Below are 23,529 nucleotides of genomic sequence, written 5' to 3'. Positions count from 1 at the left end.
TTCATAGAGTCAAACACAGACAATTATTATTTGGTTATACCTGAAACATTGCTGCAATATTCTGCATTATGGGATCAGGTGCCTGACCTTTCTCACTTCTCCACTTGACATATAATGTTTTGTATCCACAGATAAGCTGGCCAAAGCTCTGCCAGAGATGGAGGAAATAGCCAAACTGCTACCTGACCTACCTGACCTAGACAAGATAAGAGAGAACTTCACTTTCCTCAAAAGCCTCCTGTCCTCTGGTGAGTGAATAAAATCCTCAACTGTGTCTTCGTAAAGTTACTGCATCATGAGAATAATAACACATTTTACCAAAGCACACCTTTCTTCCACATCTGCATTGGTCTCTGCTTTTATACAACATGTGTTCAGTTCAGTTGGGTGCTATCTATAGAGTATGTTATCTGTTGTTTCCCCATTGCATCAGGCCTCATGACTGTTTGTGGTTACTAAAGCTTTCTAGAAAGAGCCCTCCTTTACACCGAATAACCTATAACCAATGTGTTTTGGATCAGTAGTCCTGATCAGTAGGCAATGCTAAAGTACCTGGCTTGTACCATGGTGTAAGATCTTGGAGTGGAGTGTTAGGGGTTAACCACGATAAGGGTGAAACTGAAACCTCCTTATCAAGGAGAGCAAGAACTTTTACCATGCCTCGCCTGCCTGCCGTTTAGAAAAACATTCACATCATTCCTGCACTATAGCTTTGATTTAATTTGCTTACTACCTGGCACGCGTATCCCAACTGTACAGATAAATGTGTGACAAATAGGGACTACACGCCACAGAATAAGAAAGAGTAGCCACTCACAATGTCATTAGAAATTTCAGTTGAGTTTTTTCTAATTTTTCAGCAACTGGTTTCTATCTCATATCTCTAATAATCTGAGCAGTTTTTAGTCCAGGTATTATGAACTCACCACATTGAGTCCAATCAGACTTGACAGGAATTATTTAAGTCATATTTAAATCACTGGCAAAATAAATGTATAGTATTATATGTGGTAATTCAACAATAACAAAGACATCCCTACATAGAAATCAGTAAAGGAAAGGCCTTTTAAATAAAGCAAAATCTCAAATGACAAAATTTGACATTTTGGGCTCCCTTAAGATCATGGTGCTTCTTATCACTTCTAACAGCTTCTCATTGAGTGGCTGCTTCACTCGGAGCTCTGACACAGCGACGGCTTTTTTGTTGTAATACACATCGTATAGCCTGTGTCCCTGCTTTGACCACCATCCCTCTGCTTCTGTCTTTTATGATTTTTTTTATCTTGTGTTGTTCTTCCTTTCTCCCCTCCCCCCTCCCCCTCCCCCCTTCCCTTCCTGTCCTCCTCAACATTCTTCACAGGTGTGAGTTTGGGTAGTGAAGTCAAAGGAGCTTCTGGTCTGCATCTGTTGTTAGGTGTGTAAACCCTGCTCTCAGTAGCGCTACCTACTCCCCTCTTTTCTCTGTGCGGCTGTTTGACCACCACATTGCCAGCGGTGGTGGTGGTGGTATGGTTGCGGGTCCCCTGCTTAAGGCGATAGCAGAGCATCTTCCCGTGATGTTGGCTCCCAGGTTGCAGACCAGTACTGCTGTCCACGATGGCAGTGTTCATGGTTAACGCAGGTTCTGTATTCAGTGAAATGTATGGCCTGTCACTAGGATGGTGAAATGGCCTGAACTTGGAGGAGTATCCTTATTTATAAACATCCCGTTTTATCCTGTTTACTGGAATCAGTGAAAGCCTCACTATAAATGTGTAGTCAGCGATTATGGAGAATTCTTGTTGTCAAGATGACTTTATGTCAAAATCAGTGAATATTTCCTCACGATCAGCTACCTGTCGGTACTGTGCGTGAGCTGAAAAACTAAATCTGGTGGTAATACACAGCCTAAGCTCTGTAAGCTGTTATGTAAACAAAGGGGGCCAACATAGCTAGCAACATGCCCATTTACAGAGCCTAGGCTGTGTAAAAATATGCTAGCATATCGTGAGGAGATACTTACTAATTTTGACAAAGTGATTTTGACAGCAAGCATTACCGAAAATATCTGACTTCCCCTATAAGTCCGTCTCCCTCTTTCTGAATACCTATACACTTCTTAAGAAAACCTAAGTGGTTACTATTCCATAATTCATATGTAAGCACAAGTGCAGCAAAATAGGTGTTAAATATGGGAAATTTTTTATTTGGTCTGGACTGAAAACCTCTTCAATGCAGTTCCTATTCGTTTTCCCTTTTAGTGTGTCCCCATCTTCCCTTTTGACTTTCTTTAACCTGACTGTCTTTGGCTGTACTTTGTCCAACCTGTGTGGTTTTTGCCTCCTTTGACTTCCACCCTTTCTCGCTCTCCTCACCTGTACAGGCTGCTTTTTTCTAATTAAATTAACATTCACTAATCTTTGGGACGATTTCAGTCTACCTTAAGTTATGTACACTCAAGTGTTTGGAAAATGCACGCACACTTGATTTTACATAGAACAGCCATTAAAGTATTATGTCAAGATGTCGACGTATGAAAATGTACACTACATATGTGAGCCAAACGGTGCTAACATAATACATGAGTAATAATAATGATAATGTACGGAACTAATCGGTACACTCGACCACACCCCTGTTGTGAGTCATAAAATCAGCAAAGGAGTGTTCCTGCATTTCTATTCAGATTCACACCTCACATGGGTGAATACTTCTTCCATGACTCCTTCAAGTTCTTATTTTTAGTCTATGTAGCACTCGGATGTTGACTAGCACATCACTGTGCACAATGTAGTGCCCTTTAACAGCTGCCTCAGTTATATGGCTAAGCAGACCTTTGCATTGCTATAATAGCATGTTGCATGTAAGTTCACATCATTTAAGCACTGAGAATAAACTGGATCATTTAAGTATTCAGCAGTGTTTTAAATATCGTAATATTTTAATCGATTTCTCAATTTGTTTTATATTTAATCCTGGAGTAACTGATTTTCTCGCCACCAATTACATTTTTATTTTTTTCAAAAACATTTTCAATTTCATTTCATTTTTCATTTTCCTTTATTTAACCTCGAAAGATCAATTGAGGGGTGACCCTCTTTTACAATGACAATTTCAAACATTGATTAGACTTCTTATATCCTATTGTTAGGGTGGAAAAGTTAAGTTAGACAGTTTTTTTGTGTTGTTTCAAATTTAAAAACTAACAATAACTAAAAAAAAGAAAAGGTGTATACAAATGTAAATGTTTCTACATGTTATAATTTACACTGTGTAAGCTTTTCCAAACATTTGAAGTTCCGTCACTGTGGTCTTACTTTATCAAGTCATAGGCATGCTTTAAATAATCATTATCTGGCATTATTGTTTCCCTAAGCTTGTTTATGTTCAGCACTCCTTAGACAAAGATGCAATTTAAATAGTAACCTCACTCTGTGTTGTTGTGTCTCCTCTGGTAGAAACAACAGGTGATCCGCCACTCAAAGCAACAGATACTCCGACTGCAGCCACACAAGAAGGCGGCGATAAGCAGTACAAAAAGGCAAGTTTTTACAACCCGCTGACAGCTTTGCTCTCTGTAGTATAACGCTGCTCGGTCCCACTCGGCTCCTGTCTGCAGCTTTCACTTCAGTTGATTGAATCAAAATATATCCAAAGAAACATAAAACCATTTTATTGTCCAAGGGCATCACATTTAAGGAACCCTCATTTTATGTTTTTGGGTGCGTATTGAATCAATCATTTCTGCTGAATGTGAATTGTGAGTTTCACACCGGCTGCCAGCCTACACAGTATAATCTTTAGAGATCATGTGGCAATGTTATGGTAAGAACTTTGCTCTTCCAATTATGACAGCCAGACATTAACAGTATGATTTAAAAAAAGAAAAAAAAAAGTGGTTAGTATTCTCACTACAGCACAGCTTTCTCTGAAGTATGGTATTACATAAAAAAAGTATGTTTTTTTTGGTTCAAATGTATGCACTGTATAATGGCACTCATTCAAAAGTATAACCTGGAATCTTATTCATGGGGACCATTTTTGTTATTAGCATTATATTATACAGCAGTCTATGGCCGACCACTAGTATACACATTTGTATCCTTTATGTTGTCCTCTCTGTTTCTTGTTCTTGTTCATGTTGTGTTTTTATTCCTTTTCATTTTGACCAGTTTAAGTTTTCCTCAGTTTTATTTCTATGTTTTTATGCATTTTCTCAACACTGTACAGAGTCAAAGTTTAAACGTTAAAAACAAGCTGTGAAGGTTTGACAGTTATTAATAATAATAATAATAATAATAATAATAATAATAATAATAATTATAATAATAATAAGAGAGTATATAAAAAGTAGATGGTTTTTCCTCTCCTCCTATGTCCTGCTTTTAGTCTGCAATCATGGTCTCCAACATGAGCACATATATATCACAACGTATTCAGATTCAAAATACATTTAAAAGGCATGTGCGTTTCACATAGCAGAAAGAAGAAGAACAAGTTAAATGATGATGCCATGTTGGGGACCCCTGAGCTACAGCAAATTTCACCTGCTATTCTGTCTGCTTTGTGCTTCACACCTGATAGAGAAATATCCCAGTGCTTGCTTCGCTTATATAATCATCATCATCATCTTCTGCCTCATCTTCATTTATGTTCAGAAACGCTCAACATCATTGCATTGCAGCACATTCAAACATTTTGGTTATTATTTTACTTTTTACAATAAAACCTGTATATCTACTCTCTTACTATAATTTATACTGATTAGTTTTAAGTCTGAAAGTCAGTTCTAGTGGGGTGAACGTACAGTCAGTAACCCACAGTGGTACCTGACTGTGAGGAAAGAAAACAGTCAGTCTGTTGTTGTTGCCACTTGCTGAGAGGTACTGGTTGTGTATTAGTCACCTCCTCTGCCTTCAGTCTGGCAAAAGTTTGGCATCTTCCCTTTTCTTATTGAAAGAGATTGAGTTGGGTCGCACTGATGATGGTGGCAAGATTACCGAACAGATAATCTGGTCTGAATAGCACCAGTGACAGTAACTGAGACAACTGTTGTCGCCCTGTGTTTTTCGGATTCAGCATTTGCACCGTATGGCTGACCGGCTCAGTTGCTGGTTGTTGTCTTTGTTGCTGCTCCTACCTGTCTCTCACTATGACGTAACCCCAGCAGGGTCTGCTTGGCGAGCTCATTCTTATTCAGCAGCAGATCCAGCGGCACGAGGAGGAGGTCCGGCGGGCCGCAGCAGCCAATAATGCGCGTCCTCCCCCGCCGCCAGCGCCTGCTCCCAGTCCGCCTCCGAACCCCAGCCCCCCACAACAGAAACGCAAGGTGAAGGTCCTACCCCACTTAGATCCGCCCTATCCCAGATCACAGCAGAGAAGAAACAGAATACATTTTCTAGGACAACTTAAAAGTGGAGTCAGCCATCCTGGAGAATGCTTGTTGATGGAAACAATAGGAATGTAATCATTACATATCTCTTCAGGATCACCTGTCCATACTATGTGTGCACGCTAAAAAGTGTTAAAACTAGGCTCTCAGGCAACTTGCTAACTATGGGTGGGCCTCCTTTCTTTACATATCAGTTTACAAAGCCTAGGCTGTGTATGAACACAATCTTTTTTTCAGCGCACACACAATACTGAGAGTTAGCAGAGACTGAAGAGATATTCACTGATTTTGTCAAAACATTTATATTTGTCTCCAGCTTTAATTTCAACCAGCCTCATAGACAAAATTATAGAGTTATTTAGCACCAGGCTGAAAAGCAGCATTTTCACTGCCCTCTTTGGTAAAACGTTTTAAGTCTGTTGGTCCAGCATCTGTGATGGGTGTGGTTGGATGTGCTCAGAAGTGTGCCCTGCCGCACCTGTAAGCACACCCATTTTCAGCTGATGTTAAGTTTCTCTTTTAACTAACTTTATTTCGATATGGAGCTTCTAATTTGAATATGTAAATAAAACTCTTTTAGAAGAATATCCACATTTTAATGGCAGGGTTTTCTGTTAGTCATTAAAATACATGAGATGGAAGACACAGCAACATGAACAGTTGCATAATAATTCTTTAACAAAATAATGCATTTCAGTTATTTGGCCATGCAATGAATGCAATACTTATCTTGTCAACTTTGCTCTATTTCTCTTGAAATGTAATTCTACTGTTGTCCACCCGGAAACAACTTCAAACAGAATGCAAAACAGTACCATACAACAATGTGTTAAACCACTATACCCCGACAGAACATATTCATTGCATTGTCATTGCAGTGGATTGCATTATATTTTACAGGTGTTTGTGTCTAGCCCTCTGCTTTAGCCAATGGCGTTAGTGTTTTTTAATAAAAAAAAATTGTAACCCTTTAGGCTCATATATAATAATTCTAGTGCAGAAGAATTGGCCTATGAAAGCTTTAGTGTGTCCCTAACAAAAAGCAGCAGTAGCGTCTATGTATCATCCCATAGTCTCAGGCTGTGCTTAGATTATGCTTTGCCAGTCGGCTGTGGAGTAGGCATGCATGGATCTTGATAGCCTGGTTCCAGAAGCACAGTGACGTAGCTCAGCCTCAAACACTCATGCAAATAGATGGATATTCCTCATCAGCCCTCCATCCATGAACGGAAACACTTGCATGGAGTGACGTGGCAACCCCGCTGCATGGTGTGAACTGCACTTTTTTGAAACTACAGTGAATCGACCCAACTAATATAATTAATAGAAGAGTTGACCTGCAAGATGGAAGCCATAAGCCCAAGGCTGTTTTGCAATGCCTAAATAATTCTCTTTTTAATTGAGGAAATTCAATTCACTATTTCAGCGCATCGCTATGAAATAAATTGCATCACATTAATTTTCTCTGTTGGGTATTTTAGGAGTAGTTTGTTGTGTCTTGTCTGTGTCTTAATTCCCTTTCTTCTGCTGCCAATCCCATTAGTTCATGTATGCTGTGTCTTGTGCTTTCTGTCCTGTCTCTCATCCTGACAAACATGTTGCAAGTGTATGAAAGAAATTAGTTTTGAGCCCAATCAATGAAAACCAAGCTATAATGACTAAATGATTTTGTGATTATATTCAACAATACTTTTCAGGACTGACTTTGTGATTTTTGTCTGTTGGTGAATCAAGGCTTGTTGATCTAAGCTGAGTAATTCCAGAATGAGAAATGTCTGCCTGAAATCAGATTTTTTGTTCTTACGTCTTGTGCATTAACTCAACACTGGTTCTCTCTGTAATACAGTGTGCACTTAATCAACCTTTCGTGGTGGTGCTGCTGGAATTTCATGCTTGTGAAGTTGCACAACGGTAACGGGAAGCCCTTATTTTCAGAACCGAATGAATTAGCAAAAACTCAATGTATTGCTGTTGTTTTTCTATTTTTCTACTTCACGCTCCAGTCGTCAGACAGAGAAAAGATAGACCAGCTACAAGAGGACCTGCTCCGTACACAGGTACAGTAGGTTGTCTCTTCATCAAATGTAACCCAATGTTAGTCAGATTTTAGTAAGTGTTTTTTCACAGTGACATTTCCCTTTTTAAGATGGTTCAAAATTGCCCAAAGGTCAAATAGGTCAAGATCTTAGTTAGACCTACCGTACATGGATACTTTAGTTGTATAACTTAATCAAATGTTGTTACCAGTTTTTGGCAAAACATTGCTTTAGAAATAAATCTTTACTAATGCTGTTTTTATCCTATAGCTCAAATATCAGCGCATGCTGGAGAGACTGGAGAAGGAAAATAAGGAGTTAAGGAAAGTGGTCTTGCAAAAAGATGATAAAGGGATTCACCAAAGAAAAGTGAAGGTGAGTTTCACATAGAAACACAAAATATAAACATGTCATTTTTAGGTTGATCGTTCTACAGATACAGGAACTTTCCTCTGATAATTTAGGTATGTTACCTTCAGTGGTACAGTCCTTAAAGTGTTAGTATAGATGTTCCTTTCGGTCATTGTCACTCTGCCAACTAATTGCAATGTAAAGATGCATATCAGTAATATTCATTGCTTGTGTCTCCTCATGTAGAAATCCCTTATTGACTTGTATTCTGAGGTCCTGGACATCTTGTCTGACTACGATGCCAACTACAACACCCAGGACCACTTACCCAGGGTGAGTCTTTGTAGAATGACAAACATAGTTAAGCTGTTAATGGATTTCTATCAAAAATGGGCTTTATTTGTCTGTTGGCTGTCAACAATATATAGAATATATTCACAATATATATATACAGTATCTCACAAAAGTGAGTACACCCCTCACATTTCTTCAAATATTTCATTATATCTTTTTATGGGACAACACTGATTAAATGACACTTTGATACAATGTAAAGTAGTCAGTGTACAGCTTGTATAACTGTGTAAATTTACTGTTGCCTCAAAATAACTCGACACAGCCATTAATGTCTAAAGTGATGGCAACAAAAGTGAGTACACCCCAAAGTGAAAATGTCCAAATTGGGACCAAAGTGTCAATATTTTGTGTAGCCACTATTATTTTCCAGCACTGCCTTAACCCTGCCTCACCAGAGCTTCACAGGTTGCCACCGGAATCCTCTTCCACACATCACAGAGCTGGTGGATATTAGAGACCTTGTGCTCCTCCATCTTCCGTTTGAGGATGCCCCACAGATGCTCAATAGGGTTTAGGTCTGGAGACATGCTTGGCCAGTCCATCACCTTTACCCTCAGCTTTTTTAGCAAGGCAGTGGTCATCATGGAGGTGTGTTTGAGGTCGTTATCATGTTTGAATACGGCTCTGCGGCCCAGTTCCCGAAGGGAGGGGATCATGCTCTGCTTCAATATGTCACAGTACATGTTAGCATTCAATGAACTGTAGATCCCCAGTGCTGGCAGCACTCATGCAGCCCCAGACTATGACACTCCCACCACCATGCTTGACTGTAGGCAAGACACACTTGTCTCTGTACTCCTCACCTGGTTGCCACCACACACACGTGACACCATCTGAACCAAATAAATGTATCTTGGTCTCATCAGACCACAGGACATGGTTCCAGTAATCCAGGGGTTCTCAAACTTTTGATAGCTGAGGGCCAATTTAGGAACCCAACATTGGACCGAGGGCCGCCGAAGGAAAAAAATATATAAAACTGAAATAATTTCAATGGCCAGCGTCTTTGCGTCTTTACAGTTTACTTGTATTGGTCAGCATCCAATACTGTGTAATTAACACATTTAAAGTAATAAATGAAGGGCTAGGTCTCATTTCAACATTGGGGAACACACATTAAAAGCGGGGATCTGGGGGTTGTCCCCCAGAAAAATTTGAGGTTCGAACACTTCATTTTGTGCATTTTGGTTAATTTTTATGCAGTAATTTGTGTCTTCTGTATTTATTTATGGTAGAAATGTTAAGGAAAAGACAACTCGCTCCCATTGACACACATCTAATGGAATATAAATCAAGGCACTGAGGCATTCTGTATTGCATTCAAATATTTATTCTACTTTATTGTTCAAAACTTTCTACACATTGAAAACGTATCACCTTTTGGAGTGTTTTTTTGTAGGACTCACTACTTGCTACTCACTACCTTGCTAAAGAAGCTGAGGATAAAGGTGATGGACTGGCCAAGCATGTCTCCAGACCTAAACCCTATTGAGCATCTGTGGGGCGTCCTCAAACCAGCTCTGTGATGTCGTCATAAATGAGTGGAAGAGGATTCCAGTCGCAACCTGTGAAGCTCTGGTGATCTCTATGCCCAAGAGGGTTAAGGCAGTGCTGGAAAATAATAGTGGACACTTTGGTCCCAATTTGGACATTTTCACTTAGGGGTGTACTCACTTTTGTTGCCATCAGTTTAGACATTAATGGCTGTCTGTCGAGTTATTTTGAAGCGACAGTAAATTTACACAGTTATACAAGCTGTACACTGACTACTTTACATTGTATCAAAGTGTCATTTATTCAGTGTTGTCCCATGAAAAGATATAATGAAATATTTGAAGAAATGTGAGGGGTGTACTCACTTTTGTGAGATACTGTATATTTGTTTTTGGTCAGTTTTTCATTCGATTTTGTTTTAGTTTTTTATGATTTTAAGTTTTATAATGTAAAGAATCTTTGTCCAACCCCTCATCCATTTTTGTAGGTGGTTGTGGTTGGGGATCAAAGTGCTGGGAAGACCAGTGTGCTGGAGATGATAGCCCAGGCCAGGATCTTCCCCAGGGGCTCAGGGGAGATGATGACCCGCTCTCCTGTCAAGGTATGTGGGACCAGAAATGTAGATTTATACAGTACATTATTATTTATTAGCACAACACATACTGTATTGTCGGGATTTGTTGTAATAAATTGCAATGGACAATTTGGGTATTTTGGGACTAAAAACCCAGTTTTTATTCATTTCTGTATTCTACTGACCAACTTCTGCAGGTCACACTAAGCGAAGGCCCCCACCACGTGGCCATGTTTAAGGACAGTGGCCGGGAGTTCGACCTTACCAAGGAGGAGGATGTAAGTCACAAAGTCATACTCCTAATTGGAATTTGCAATATTAAAAATGTTTTGGCCCCTTTGAACCATTGTATCTGGCGTCTCTTCCTCTGTCCTGCAGCTGGCTGCTCTGAGGCATGAGATTGAACTGAGGATGAGGAAGAGTGTGAAAGAGGGACAGACTGTCAGCTGCGAGGTTCGACATTGTGCTTCCATTCAGATTGCTAACAAAAATTGCTACCTGCTTATTTACTTCTTTCATGTTTCATAGAATAATTATGTTTATTTTTTGCATTTCAGACAATATCCCTTAGTGTCAAAGGCCCAGGCATCCAGAGGATGGTACTTGTTGACTTACCAGGTGTCATCAGCGTGAGTATAGATTGATATGGATGGGAATGTTTACTAATTTCTTTGACTGAATCTATTTTATTTCATTATTTCATTGTTATTTCATTGTTGCTATAAGAATTTATTTAGAATTATCTCTCATGCAAAATCAAATACAATATAGAGCAAACTTGACAAATACAATTAAAAGGTTCTTTATTGTGTGTCTCTCTAAGACGGTGACTGCAGGCATGGCAGCGGATACTAAGGAAACCATCTTCAAAATCAGCAAGGCCTACATGCAGAACCCCAATGCAATCATCCTCTGTATTCAGGGTAAAACATGAGTTTACTTTTCACAGTTGCAACAATCCACTTATGTCCAGTTGTTGTGTTTATAAAAACAACAACAAAAAAACATCAAATCTCAGTCTTCCGTCGTTTTCTTACCGTCCTCCTTGTTATTGATATGTGCGACATTACTATATCTCTTCCCCTGTCTTTGACTCCCTCCAGATGGCAGTGTGGATGCAGAGCGGAGTATTGTAACAGACTTAGTTAGCCAGATGGACCCCCACGGGAAGAGGACCATCTTTGTCCTGACCAAGGTGGACTTGGCTGAAAAGAACTTGGCCAGTCCGAGCAGAGTAAGAAGGCTTGACTATCCCAAAAAAATCCAATACAACAGAAATGCTCCTTTATATTAAATGAGCTTATTCACTTATTTCATCAGCTTGAATCTCTCCATAGGCTCTTGACTGAAAACTAACCCTAACTCATTACTTCTTAAAAGTGATAAAAATAAATCAATCATTACCATCCCCTAGTTGAATAGCATCAGCATTGCAGAAATATTTAGCAAATCCTTAATTTAATCGACAAAACATTAGCCTTTCCCAATATTTTCAAACCAATCGATAAAGTGTCAGCCTTTGTGAGTGAATCTGTACACAGCTGTTCAACAAAGGGAAGCGCATCACTTTGATTTCAACTGGATGGTTCCTCAATGAGTTAGTGTTGAGGAGGCTTGTACTAAAAAGCGGACTGACGCAAGAATCCAAGTCACTTATTTTACATTTTCTCTTTTTAGATCCAGCAAATAGTGGAAGGCAAGCTGTTTCCCATGAAGGCCCTGGGTTACTTTGCTGTAGTGACAGGAAGAGGTAAGATGGTCTGCTGAGTAATCCATCATGCTATAGTTCATTTCACATAATTTAATTTAAGTTTATATCCCAGTTCACTAACTAATCCAGCATTAACTTAATCGTCATGTACTCACACCTCGTCCGGGCTGTGGTTTTGTGCGCAGGAAGCAGCAGTGAAAGCATAGACTCCATTAAAGACTATGAGGAGGACTTCTTCCAGAACTCCAGATTACTAAAGCAAGTAACACTGGATTCAACAGTATTATTGCTTGATCAATTGAATTCATTTAAATTTGACGATGAATGTCTGTATGGAAAACAAGGGACGGCATGCTGAAGGCCCACCAGGTGACCACAAAGAACTTGAGTCTGGCCGTCTCCGACTGCTTCTGGAAGATGGTCAGGGAGTCTGTTGAGCAGCAGGCTGATGTCTTCAAAGGTAATATTGATTCATTCATATACCCAATTTTTTGTACATTTTTATATGGTATGGCGTGGTAGGATTTTATCCATAAACTGTACTGGGAACAGGTGCTACTCCTCATCTTCTGTTTCTCCCAACTCCTTGTATTGGCTTTAGTCAGCACGCCCTGCCACACCTCTCCACACTCGTGCCTTCCAACTGCAATTAGTCCAGACAATCACAAGCCCATTGCTAACAGCACGGAGAGATTTATGGCTGTGAGATTGCAGTTCCCATAGGCCCATTGTGTGGTGTATTGATCCATATCCCATCAAATCACCCACAGTCGGCCTCCATCCTCCATACTTGGCGCCAACATGGCCCCACAAACCAGCAATTAGCCTAATCTCCGCTGTGGATAGGGAGCTGTGGGAAGGGACAGCACGCTTGATGTGTCTCTGTGCATATATGAGGAGTAAAACTCTGACTTTTGATTAAGAGTGTGTGTATGGATCCATTCCCTCTCCTCCTAAGGGACCAGTTAAGACACTTGTATTAAAGGATACTATTAATCTTTCCCATTAATATTACAACTAAAGACCCAAAATTCCCTCACACCGTTGAGTTTTAAATAATGCCTAATGGTGTAACCATTGGTATTCAATTATAAGTGCACTTATGTTATTGGAGATTGTTTATGTAAGTTTGATAACATCAAATATTCATCTTCATTCTCTCTCCTAACCCCAGCATCTCGCTTCAACCTGGAGACAGAATGGAAGAACAACTACCCTCGTCTGAGAGAGCTGGACAGGGTGAGAAATTAAATGACACATCTATACACAAGTATGAAATAACACAAAAAAAGTAGGAGTTGTATTTCATTGCTGGCCCTGTTTTCACAAATATTGTTTATTGAAAAACAAAAGATTTGTGTTGGACACAATGAAAGTTATTCTAAGGTTCATAGTAATGAAACAGATGTTACGTGTGTGTGTGTGTGTGTGTGTGTGTGTGTGTGTGTGTGTGTGTGTGTGTGTGTGTGTGTGTGTGTGTGTGTGTGTGTGTGTGTGTGTGTGTGTGTGTGTGTGTGTGTGTGTGTGTGTGTGTGTGTGTGTGTGTGTGTGTGTGTGTGTGTGTGTGTGTGTGTGTGTGTGTGTGTGTGTGTGTGTGTTCTTGCAGAATGAACTCTTCGAAAAAGCCAAAAATGAAATCTTGGATGAAGTCATTAGTCTGAGTCAAGTGACCCCACAACACTGGTAAGTTAATGAGTGAATCTTCAGGGCAGATCATTGTTTTATTATGGATAAATATGGATTATCGTTTTCCTATTGATAGTATTATTTCTTCCACTTTATGTTAAATACTGGTCTTAATGACGTCCCACCTTATGAAGACTTAACTGTCTTAACATGTCTTCCTCATCTTTGCTCAAAGGCAATTAGATCATGTATTTGGCTTTGCAATGCTCCAGCACTCAACCAGACATGAGTTGAAATCTATTTTTAGAGCAAACCCCAGGTATATCTCTGTGTGCATGAATGTATAGTTCTACCTCACCCCCGCTGTGGAAAAAACCTTGCTAAATGAGATGTATGTAGGGTGTTGTGGCCGTCCCCGGTGTGCACGCCATTAGTTCTCCCAGATCAATACTCTGATGAATGGCCCATGGATGGGAACAAGGGTGGCCCTGTTAGCAAGCCAGCAGCCAGCCAGGACTATTGGAGATGGTGCTTATTGACAGTGAAGAGTGCTAGCCTGAACAAAAGGCAAGCCTAATGAAATATGAGCGTGCGTTTATGATAAATGAGAGAGGCACAACACCGGTCTGGTCACACAGGGACTTTGGGAAGGTTTTGTTCCATTGCCACACTGCCATCAAGGGCAGATCGAGTGAGAGTGTGGAGGCTGGTAGCTGCTAATAGGGTCAGACTGGAGCTGTATTGGAATCTACTGTCAAGTGCAATTGCGGCAGCGCTGACTATACAATTGAAAGGAACTCAGCTGAGAACAATCCCTCTTCACTCATTGTTTTCATACACCACCAGGTATATTTACTGAACTGGCTAGACACCTGGGAGCCACTTCCCTAGAAACAAGCATGCTTATTATACATACTGTATCTCTAAATCTAAAAAAAAGTGATTAGAATCTTTCTTTCAAAGTTATTTTTATTATATTAAGCAGTTTACAAAAATCTTTGTAACAAATATCTCCTACCCCTTGCTGTCACTCAATGGTTAAATATTATTCCTCATTATCAATTTATCAAGCAATGTGCAACTTATGGGCATGAGTCTGAGTACTCACATTACAAAACTATAGTAATTAACGGTGCCAATTAACAAGAGATTAAATATAGAATAATAAAAATTAGGGCTGGGTATCGTCAAGGACTTCGCGATACGATACGTATCACGATACACTGGTCACGATACGATATATCACGATGCATTGCGTATCTTGATATATCACGATATATTGCGATATTCCATAAACAAGTTGCCTTGTCAAACATAACAGCACAATATAGTGATAATTGTACAGACAAATTAAGTCAAAACTATTTCATTCACAACTTCCTTTACTATTTTTCTTCCTTTTGTTTTTTGTTTTGGCAAATTATCAAACACTGCTGCAGCTGCCATAACATCAAAATAACAAATCCAATTCACTCTTGTACTAACTGTACAGGACACAATGAAAATGAAAACACATCAGTGTGCTTTTGTGACACAGTGAATCTTAAGTATTTTTATAAACAAAACTGATCTAACTTCAATAGTCAGTATCCTAGAGGCTCAGGCCTGACAGCAGACATGGGTTTGAATCTGACCCGTGATTGTTCTCTGCATTCTATTCCCTCTCTGCCCCATTTCATATCTGTATCTCTGCACTGTCAATAAAGCCTTAAAAAGCAAAAAAAAAAAAAATCATAAAAAAAAATTAATAAAAAAAATCGATATTTTGATATAAAAATTGATACTGATATCGGGAAACTAAGTATCGCGATATATCGATATTTCGATTTTTTGACACAGCCCTAATAAAAATAGAAAAAGGCATCTACAATAGGGCCCATGAGCATGTTACCAAAAGACAGGGCACAAGATAACCAAAATGGCAACAGCCCCAAAGTCTTCTTCCCTTCAATTACTGAAAGTGTGCATGCCTTATCTTATACCCTTCCAGGGAGGCCATCTTGCAGAAGAAGATGTGGGAACGTGTTTCCACCCATGTGATAGAGAACATCTACTTGCCTGCTGCACAAACTATGGACTCCGGTACCTTTAACACCACAGTAGACATCAAGCTCAAGCAATGGACCGACAAGCAGCTTCCATACAAGGCACTGGAGGTAACACAGTCTTTATACAACTGGTTATTGTTTAATTCAGATTGTTTAAAAGGGACGATGACTGTACTGTGAAATCAAATCGCTGTTCTTTATTACTTATATTTGGTTCAAATTCTGTGCCACTGATTGACGAAATGTATATTGTAGGCCTTATGGTAATATGAACCTTGTATATCCTCACACTGCTTTGCCCCCGTGCCATTTAGGTTGCCTGGGAGACACTGCAGGAAGAGTTTGCCCGCTTCATGGCTGAATACAAAGGCAAAGACCAGGACGACATCTTTGACAAGTTGAAGGAGGCCGTGAAGGACGAGAGCATCAAGAGACACAAGTGGAATGAGAGTGCAATGGACAGCCTGGTAAACAAACAGTGAATCCAGAACGCAAAGAAAGCAAACAGCGCACGCACTGGCTGTTTACACACTTTACGAAACAGACACAATAAAACCCACATGTGCTATGAATATAAAGAAAATGGTCCAAATACAATACTACATATACCTAGTGATGCTAATATATGGCACAGGACCTCATATGCATTGTGATTACATTGCAGCTTTACCTATATACGAAGAAAAAAAATTGCGCCCTGTGTGTGTTTGTGTGTGTCAGAGGGTGATCCAGCACAATGCCCTGGAAGACCGTTCCATCACAGACAAGCCCCAGTGGGATGCAGCCATCCAGTTCATGGAGGAAACCCTGCAGTCACGCCTCAAAGACAGTAGGTTGACCATTTTGGGCTCATGCAGGGGCACTTATACAGTACTAGACTTCCTTCCCAGTCCTGACCATGTACTAACTTACCCATCAAAATGTTTCAACGCTCTAGTGTAGATCAGTTGGTTCAGTTCAGAAGTATGGCATTAACACAATTCAAGATGTGTTTATAGTATACTGTGTGTGTGTGTTTAAACAGTGTGTGTGTCATGAGAATGGTCATGCTTCCATACTGTCTTGTCAACTATCCAGCCAAATCGTGAAAAAAAATTATAATAATAATACTCGCAACATCCATTTCATTCTATTTTTCCATGTCTTTGACTTCCGTTTTTTCCTTTTGCTCTTCTTTCTTCTTGTAGCTGAGTCAGTAATCAGAGATATGGTGGGACCAGGCTGGAGGCAGAGGTGGTTCAACTGGCAGAGTCGCACATCAGATCAGGTCAGAGTTCGAGGGCTCCTCAAATGACAGTATAACCGAATAAAACTGACGGTTTTGAGAAGCCACACAGAGACTTGAAAGTGGAAGAATATTCAATAGGCCATTGTTAGGCTGGTATATTTCCAGTTTCCACTAAGTGCAGATCCACATATTCAGTACTTTAAGTGTAAAAACTTGTCAGAAGCACACTTGACATTAAAAAATGTTCACCATGAAGACAGTGCTTACTTCCTTTCCCCCCCTTTTTAGCACATTCGTAATGAAACAAAAAATGAGCTGGAGCGCTTGCTGAAGCTACATGATGAACACACAGCCTACTTGGCCAATGATGAAGTCACCACCGTCAGGAAGAATCTGGAGGGAAGAGGTGTTGAAGTTGACCCTGTGCTGGTGAGATCACGACACCTGTGTATCTAAGCTTCTAAACCAGAGACTGGATAAATGTGTAAATATTATAAATACAAACATTAGTGAAAATGCGATGCCCCTTATTATTTTTTCCATTATCCAATCTTTGTTTTTCGCTAACACAAACTTGCTATATCTTAAATGGAAATCTAAACAGTTGTACCATGCATGTGTCCTCTTTCATTATATCTTCCGTCCATTAACTTCAGATTTCTTGACTTCCTTACTGGTCAGATTAAGGACACATGGCATCAGCTGTATCGCAGACACTTCTTGCAGAACGCACTCTCCCACTGTAACCTCTGCAAGAGAGGTTTCTACTACTACCAGAGACACTTTGTTGACTCTGAGGTGAGTAGAGAGGAGGAGTCATTCAGATGTATATACATACGATCAATGTGTGAAAAGCTAAGCATGTTTTTATTTTCCAGTTGGAGTGCAATGATGTGGTACTGTTCTGGAGGATCCAGAGGATGCTGGTCATCACAGGCAACACTCTTCGACAGCAGCTCACCAACACTGAGGGTAAGGATTGGGGAACTTTTGACCCATACTTAAGATATCGATTTCTTTTTAAATTAGTTCATTGCTCCAACAGTAGCATGTTCAGTCATTTCTTTTGGAAGACGCAATCCTGAGGTCAATTGACTTTTTCAAAAAGTGACCATCACCATCAGCAACAACACAAACCATGCAGTTCAAAGTGGTACAGAATTATATAGTTGGGAAACAATGACTGCTGTCTTGAGCTTTGTGATATAATTTACCCAAGATTCATAACCAGTTATTCAGGCCATTGATAACCAATCAATAAATGAATAGGTCTTACTACCTGAACGCTTCAGAAAAAATAACTTATTGTGAGAATAGACTGCTCCTCTCAACCATTTTAATGATGGTAAAATGTGTGATTTTAATATTCAATGAAAACAACACAAGATAAATCTAGTGCATTGTTGTTGGATTGAATATTTATTGTTATGCTTTGTGTGTGCCTTTCCAGTGCGCCGGTTGGAGAAAAATGTGAAGGAGGTGCTGGACGACTTCGGGGAAGACGGGGAGAGGAAGACCCATCTCATCACAGGCCGCCGAGTCCAGCTGGCCGAGGATCTCAGTAAGACGCACACAAATTTACAGAAACATATGACAGCTAATAGGTTATAGACAAACACAAGCCCACTTATGAAGGCCAAAGTGAAAATTAATTTTTTGGTCATGTCTAATTGGTTGTTGTAGGGATTATATACGGGATTTTAAATATCCAAACTACTAAATCCTTTGTGGCTTCCATACTTGTAACTTTTGATATGTTTTTAGTAAACAGTTACTTTTTAAGAGAAATATAGAATTTGTCAGTAGGTGGCAGTAGTGCTCAAGAAAATAGTATGAACTAGTCCGACTTCTCAGCATTCAAGCATCAAACTGCCAAAATAATTTGGATGTTAACTGCTTTTAAGCTTGATTTTAAGGCTGATTCGCTGTTGTTGTGTTCTCAGTAATTGGGTAGCATGTGTGTATATAATAAGCAATAATGCTTCCACATTGTAAACAGGGTTTTGTGCAGCGATAACTACTCTCATGAGGTTGTTCGGCTGGTGAAAAAATATGAAACTATGTTAACTGGGTTGTGGTCCCCCCGTGCATTTAATCATTAGCTGCCCGTGTTCAATAAAATATGTGTATATAGTGCCCAAATGCCTAAAAAACAAGCCCAGACTTGCTCACACTTTCACTCCCTCTCTCCTTCTCTAATCATTAGATGAACGAACACACACACACACATACACACGCATTGTGAATGTTACTTATTCAGCTTAAGTGCACACATAACAATGACATCCTCTTAGATTTTACCAAACTGTATCTCACTGAATTTAGTCAAATGTTTTTACTCACCTCAAATTGGAAATTACTATCTAAAATGTTGGACTCATCACATATAAAAAGGGCCCATGCCACATTAAAAATGTGTTTATATATGTAATGTGTCAGATATCCTGACCTTATGACGCATACATTAGCCATATTTCTGACTCTGGATATGTAGTGACAGGATTCAATTGGTGGTTATTTGCGCTCTTGCCAAGATAAATCTCTTCCTCTTGCTGCCAGGTATTCTTGGCTTTTATACATAATTTAATTGCTGGGGCCTTAAACATTAACCGTTTAAGTGTGTGTCATACTTTCATTTACACTTACAAATGTACAAATGCACACAATCCCTTTTGTTTCCCTGTCTTTATATATTGATAGGTGTTTAATGTTGTAAAGCCCCACAGGTGAATGACGCAAGACTTAAAGTGGTTAGCCTATCTGTGTGTATTACCCCTTTCCTACTGACAAAAAACCCGTGCTGACCCTCATCGATCCAGTTTTTATGTGCGATGGGAATGGTTACACCTTGCAGGGTGAATTGCCCCTGCAGTAGACACAGGAGTTTCTCATTGCGCTAATTTCTGACGTAGCCTCACACACTGTGTGATAAGTAACAATAGCCTATTCATTTATGAAATAATAACTTCTCCACCTTAAAATCCGAAAGACCAGTGATTATGGTTTAAATTCTGCTTCAGTTCGCGTTGCCATGATGTAGGCCTTACAATCGTTAATAATAGTGTTAGCAAACGCACAAGGAGTTCATGGAAATGAAATAGCAAAATAAAATAAATACTACATGGTCTGTAAGTAAGAAAAGACAAATAAACAATAAATCACTCTCTAAAGAAAGACACACACAGTAACCAATGATGTGTTGGATTCATTCATAATATTCACAAAAAATGTGCACCATAAACAAGATTATTTTCCCCCTCTGGAGTCCCAAAATTGAATTAGTAGTCCAAAGAAAACAAAAACCTTATCAGGTCCATCAGAGACAGTCTTGAATAAATAAATCCAAAACAAAAGACAGCTGGAAATGCATTCCGACCCAGCAATAGTCCACACCTTCAGAAAGAAAGAGTATAATCTACAAAAAGACGAAGCAAATGATTCCCATGAAAAATTATGCAAAATCCCAAACGAACTCAACCGGTTCAGCAGAGAGAGTATACCTTTTGATTTTGGCGTTTCATCAATTATTTGTCTGTACGCGTAGCCTACAGCTGAAACGTGCTCCCGGCCGAACGCAGCTGCTGCTTAATTCTCAGACGTCCCCGGTCATTTATTGTTTCATTATAATAACATAATTTATAGTACAAAAAAGGTGTGAAAAGGGTAAATGTGTGTGTGTTTTGTTAAATTGATCTGACTTCTGCTATCGCCCTGAGAAAACAGACACACACACCCACTCACTCACTCCTTCAATTACTTGTTCCCTTTGTTATCGCCAGAGTAAACACACACATGTACCCAGATCATATACAACAGGATACAATACAGAAGACAAACATTCAGAGTAACGTACATCCAAAGCAACACATGCACGCACACAAGTTTAAACCAGGATACCAGTACATAAGGGCACAGTAGAACTACTTGGAGAGATGCATAGAAAACACACACACACACACACACACACACTGTTTAAACAAACTGGGACTGTTTTTTTTCTGTTTGTTTTTTAAACTCCCAGCGGAGTCAGGTTTTTCTATGACGCCAGCCTAGGGGAGAGCAGAGAGAACACACACACACACACACACACACACACACTCTTACACACACTGTCAGGAATGTCTAGACCTGCCTAGCCTTGCAAATCCTATAAGGCAAGTCGATCCCCAAAACTTTCCCAAACAGGCATGACATTCCCACTTCCCACCACCAAAGACTCCTCTCACTGATAGATGTGCGAATGTGGTTGGAATCTGTGATGGATTCTATTGGGTAAAGAAACACCTGTGTAATATGCACACACCATATTTTTTCACAGGTTCATGCGTTGCGGACCCTCATGTGATCATATTAACTTTGCTTTAGTTAAGCTTTTCAGAAAAGATAGCAGTAATGACTTGCCAAAAAATACATGGTGTTAGCTGTTTTTTCATGCAATGTAATAGAATGGCAACAACTGAACTAAGCTCGTTCAGTGACTGGCTGAACGACAGACCGTGAGAGGCTTTACTCATTTCATAATTTGAGTCACAGAGAAAGCTTCCGGTTCTGAATTTTTATTTTTTTATTGTACAACAGTTGTGTAATGTAAAAGTATAAGGAAAAGGAACAAGAGCTTAAGAGAATGTAAAGATAAATCTAACAATGCTCACATAGCGTCCTAGTGGTTGAGAGTGAGGACCATAAAGCTTGGGGGTTCCTGGTTCTCATTGGACTGAGGATCTCTGCTGCATGTAATTTCATGTCTCGCTCTCCTCATTTCCTGACTGTCTCCCATTTATAGTCTAAAGCAGTTGCATGAAAATGCCCCAAAATATACAAAAAACATCTAACACCATAAAAAAATTGTAAGTCATTAAAGCTCTATTACAATATTCTGCAAAAACACCTGCTCCCAGCATGCCCTAATTAGACCTAATGGTATGGTAATGTCAGATTTTTCCTCTCCTCCAACCCAGAAAATGTATCTTTCCCAATTTTGTCAATCTGTCAGCAGAGTAAGTGGGTGAGAGGAGGATCTGGCTCATTAGCTTTCAGACACTTTGCACAGGCTTTTCCATGTTATATATCCTAGACCCTCTTGTGTGGGTATGTGGGTCCATCAGTCTAGACTGAACTGCATGGCTGATGGGCTGACTCGTGACACGCCTCAAAGCACAAAGTCAGCGAACTTCTGAGGGTTCAAAAGCCCTTTGGACAAAAAATAGCCCCCCACAAAGATGCACTGTATCTGCAGAGACTGTTCCACTTGTGCTTTTTTAAATAGATTAAAATCTTAATGGCAATTGTCAAGTATATATTGGCATGTCCATGGCCTGCAAAATTAATGATGTTGAATTTTATAGAGGCTAGCTTTAACGACTATGATTAATCACTCCAACCACTACACCACAAGCACCCCCATATGTCTTTCTGTTAAGCAACCATACTAGATACATTAGGAAATCTTCTTTCGTCAGAGCTGTTGTTCCCCCCCTCATTTTCAGCCCTTTCAAAGACAGGAGCTCAGATGGCCTCAAGCCCAAAACTATGGCCTGACCCCACAGGTCAGCCGGCTAATACCACAAGCTACTTGATCCAGCTAGCTTTCTTTTCCCCCTTTCCATCTCTCTGGATCTCTGTGTGACTTTTTCGCTGCCTTTGTCAAATTCTGTCCCACTCTCCCTCAACTGAGGGGAAGTGAAAAAGAATGAGAAAAAGAGTGGAGACCCCCACTTCCATGTGAGGTGTCAAAAGGAGGACAGATAGGAGGCGAGAGAATGGATAAACGCACTTAACAAAGGCAGAAATATGCTCCCAAAGGCAGAAATATGCTTCCACAGGCGGTTTGTTGTTAAGCTCTGTGTGCCCCTACCCGCAGGCAGGCACAGCATTGCTCAGGTTACAAAGACAGGTCAGGTGTGTGCATCAGTGAGTGAGAGCGTGAAAGCTCCATTAATGAGTTGGTGCCATGTGTGTGTGTGTCTGTGTGTTAGCGTGTGCCAGACCAGCTGTATGGCACAGTGCCGCCTCTGGAGAAAAGCCTGGCCCTAATGTTCAAGCAAAGATCCTTTAGGAGCCCACTGGGATGTCGCTGGCTGCTTCATTGCACCTTGTAGAAATTGCACAAGAGCGTTTTCAGAGTTACTACTTTATTATTGAGTATTGGGTATTATATTTGATAATGGAAGCTTCCAGACACTTTACTCTCATGAGCATGAATTATGATGACATGATTTGCTAAAAGGTTTGTGTCAACAGATGATGTCATATTTATAACAAATAGACCCCCTTTTCAAAGGAGCTTCTGCTTGGATTGAATGGTTATGCTAATTTCAAAGCTTTTGGTATTTTCTGGCCATTTTTCTATTTCTACGGTTTTAGTTTTGAGTTTTACTGTGTTTGCATACTCCTTATTTCTCTGTCTACCAGTGACCCATGTCCTTTCACTTTGCTTGCAGTGTTTGCAAATTGCCGTCTAAGGTCACAGTCATAGTTATTTTCTGTTCCTCCGCTCCACCTCTTCCTCTGTCACATGAATTGAAGAAAAGCTTTCCGGCTGCCCTGCTGGTGGCTTTTTATCTGCCTTGTCAGATTGATAAAGAGCTTCTGTACAGTGCACTGGAAAGAGTGCACGCACGCACACAGTCACAGACACAGACATACTATGGCTCTTATTGACACATTACATCAGCTTTTCTTCAGTGTGAAGTTAAGGTCAGTTGTAAAGTTCATACATTTTTGCAGTGATACC

At 39.9% G+C, this 23,529-nt stretch overlaps 1 protein-coding gene across 4 annotated transcripts in view; it reads left to right on the top strand.

The window, feature by feature from the left end:
• Positions 1-23,529, top strand: part of opa1 (OPA1 mitochondrial dynamin like GTPase) — a 44,110-nt gene that overhangs the window by 1,558 nt on the left and 19,023 nt on the right. Inside the window, exons 4-29 of one of the 4 annotated variants that reach the window (XM_080032723.1) lie at positions 132-248; positions 1,361-1,414; positions 3,438-3,520; positions 5,150-5,308; positions 7,375-7,428; positions 7,678-7,782; positions 8,005-8,091; positions 10,097-10,210; positions 10,381-10,461; positions 10,562-10,636; positions 10,741-10,812; positions 11,007-11,106; positions 11,287-11,417; positions 11,861-11,933; positions 12,080-12,152; positions 12,239-12,354; positions 13,069-13,133; positions 13,501-13,577; positions 15,511-15,676; positions 15,883-16,035; positions 16,289-16,397; positions 16,756-16,835; positions 17,085-17,225; positions 17,478-17,594; positions 17,675-17,768; positions 18,247-18,357. In XM_080032723.1, coding sequence (XP_079888849.1) covers positions 132-248; positions 1,361-1,414; positions 3,438-3,520; positions 5,150-5,308; positions 7,375-7,428; positions 7,678-7,782; positions 8,005-8,091; positions 10,097-10,210; positions 10,381-10,461; positions 10,562-10,636; positions 10,741-10,812; positions 11,007-11,106; positions 11,287-11,417; positions 11,861-11,933; positions 12,080-12,152; positions 12,239-12,354; positions 13,069-13,133; positions 13,501-13,577; positions 15,511-15,676; positions 15,883-16,035; positions 16,289-16,397; positions 16,756-16,835; positions 17,085-17,225; positions 17,478-17,594; positions 17,675-17,768; positions 18,247-18,357 — 2,607 coding nt within the window. The remainder of the gene's footprint in view (positions 1-131; positions 249-1,360; positions 1,415-3,437; positions 3,521-5,149; positions 5,309-7,374; positions 7,429-7,677; positions 7,783-8,004; positions 8,092-10,096; positions 10,211-10,380; positions 10,462-10,561; positions 10,637-10,740; positions 10,813-11,006; positions 11,107-11,286; positions 11,418-11,860; positions 11,934-12,079; positions 12,153-12,238; positions 12,355-13,068; positions 13,134-13,500; positions 13,578-15,510; positions 15,677-15,882; positions 16,036-16,288; positions 16,398-16,755; positions 16,836-17,084; positions 17,226-17,477; positions 17,595-17,674; positions 17,769-18,246; positions 18,358-23,529) is intronic. The other 3 variants (XM_080032724.1, XM_080032725.1, XM_080032726.1) reach the window with 3 other exon arrangements.

This window comes from Ammodytes marinus, assembly GCF_949987685.1.
Source record: "Ammodytes marinus genome assembly, chromosome: 8".
NCBI classification, from domain to species: Eukaryota; Metazoa; Chordata; class Actinopteri; order Uranoscopiformes; family Ammodytidae; genus Ammodytes; species Ammodytes marinus.
The sequence above is the reverse complement of the archived record's forward strand: the minus strand, read 5'-3'. Positions and strand labels throughout refer to the sequence as shown.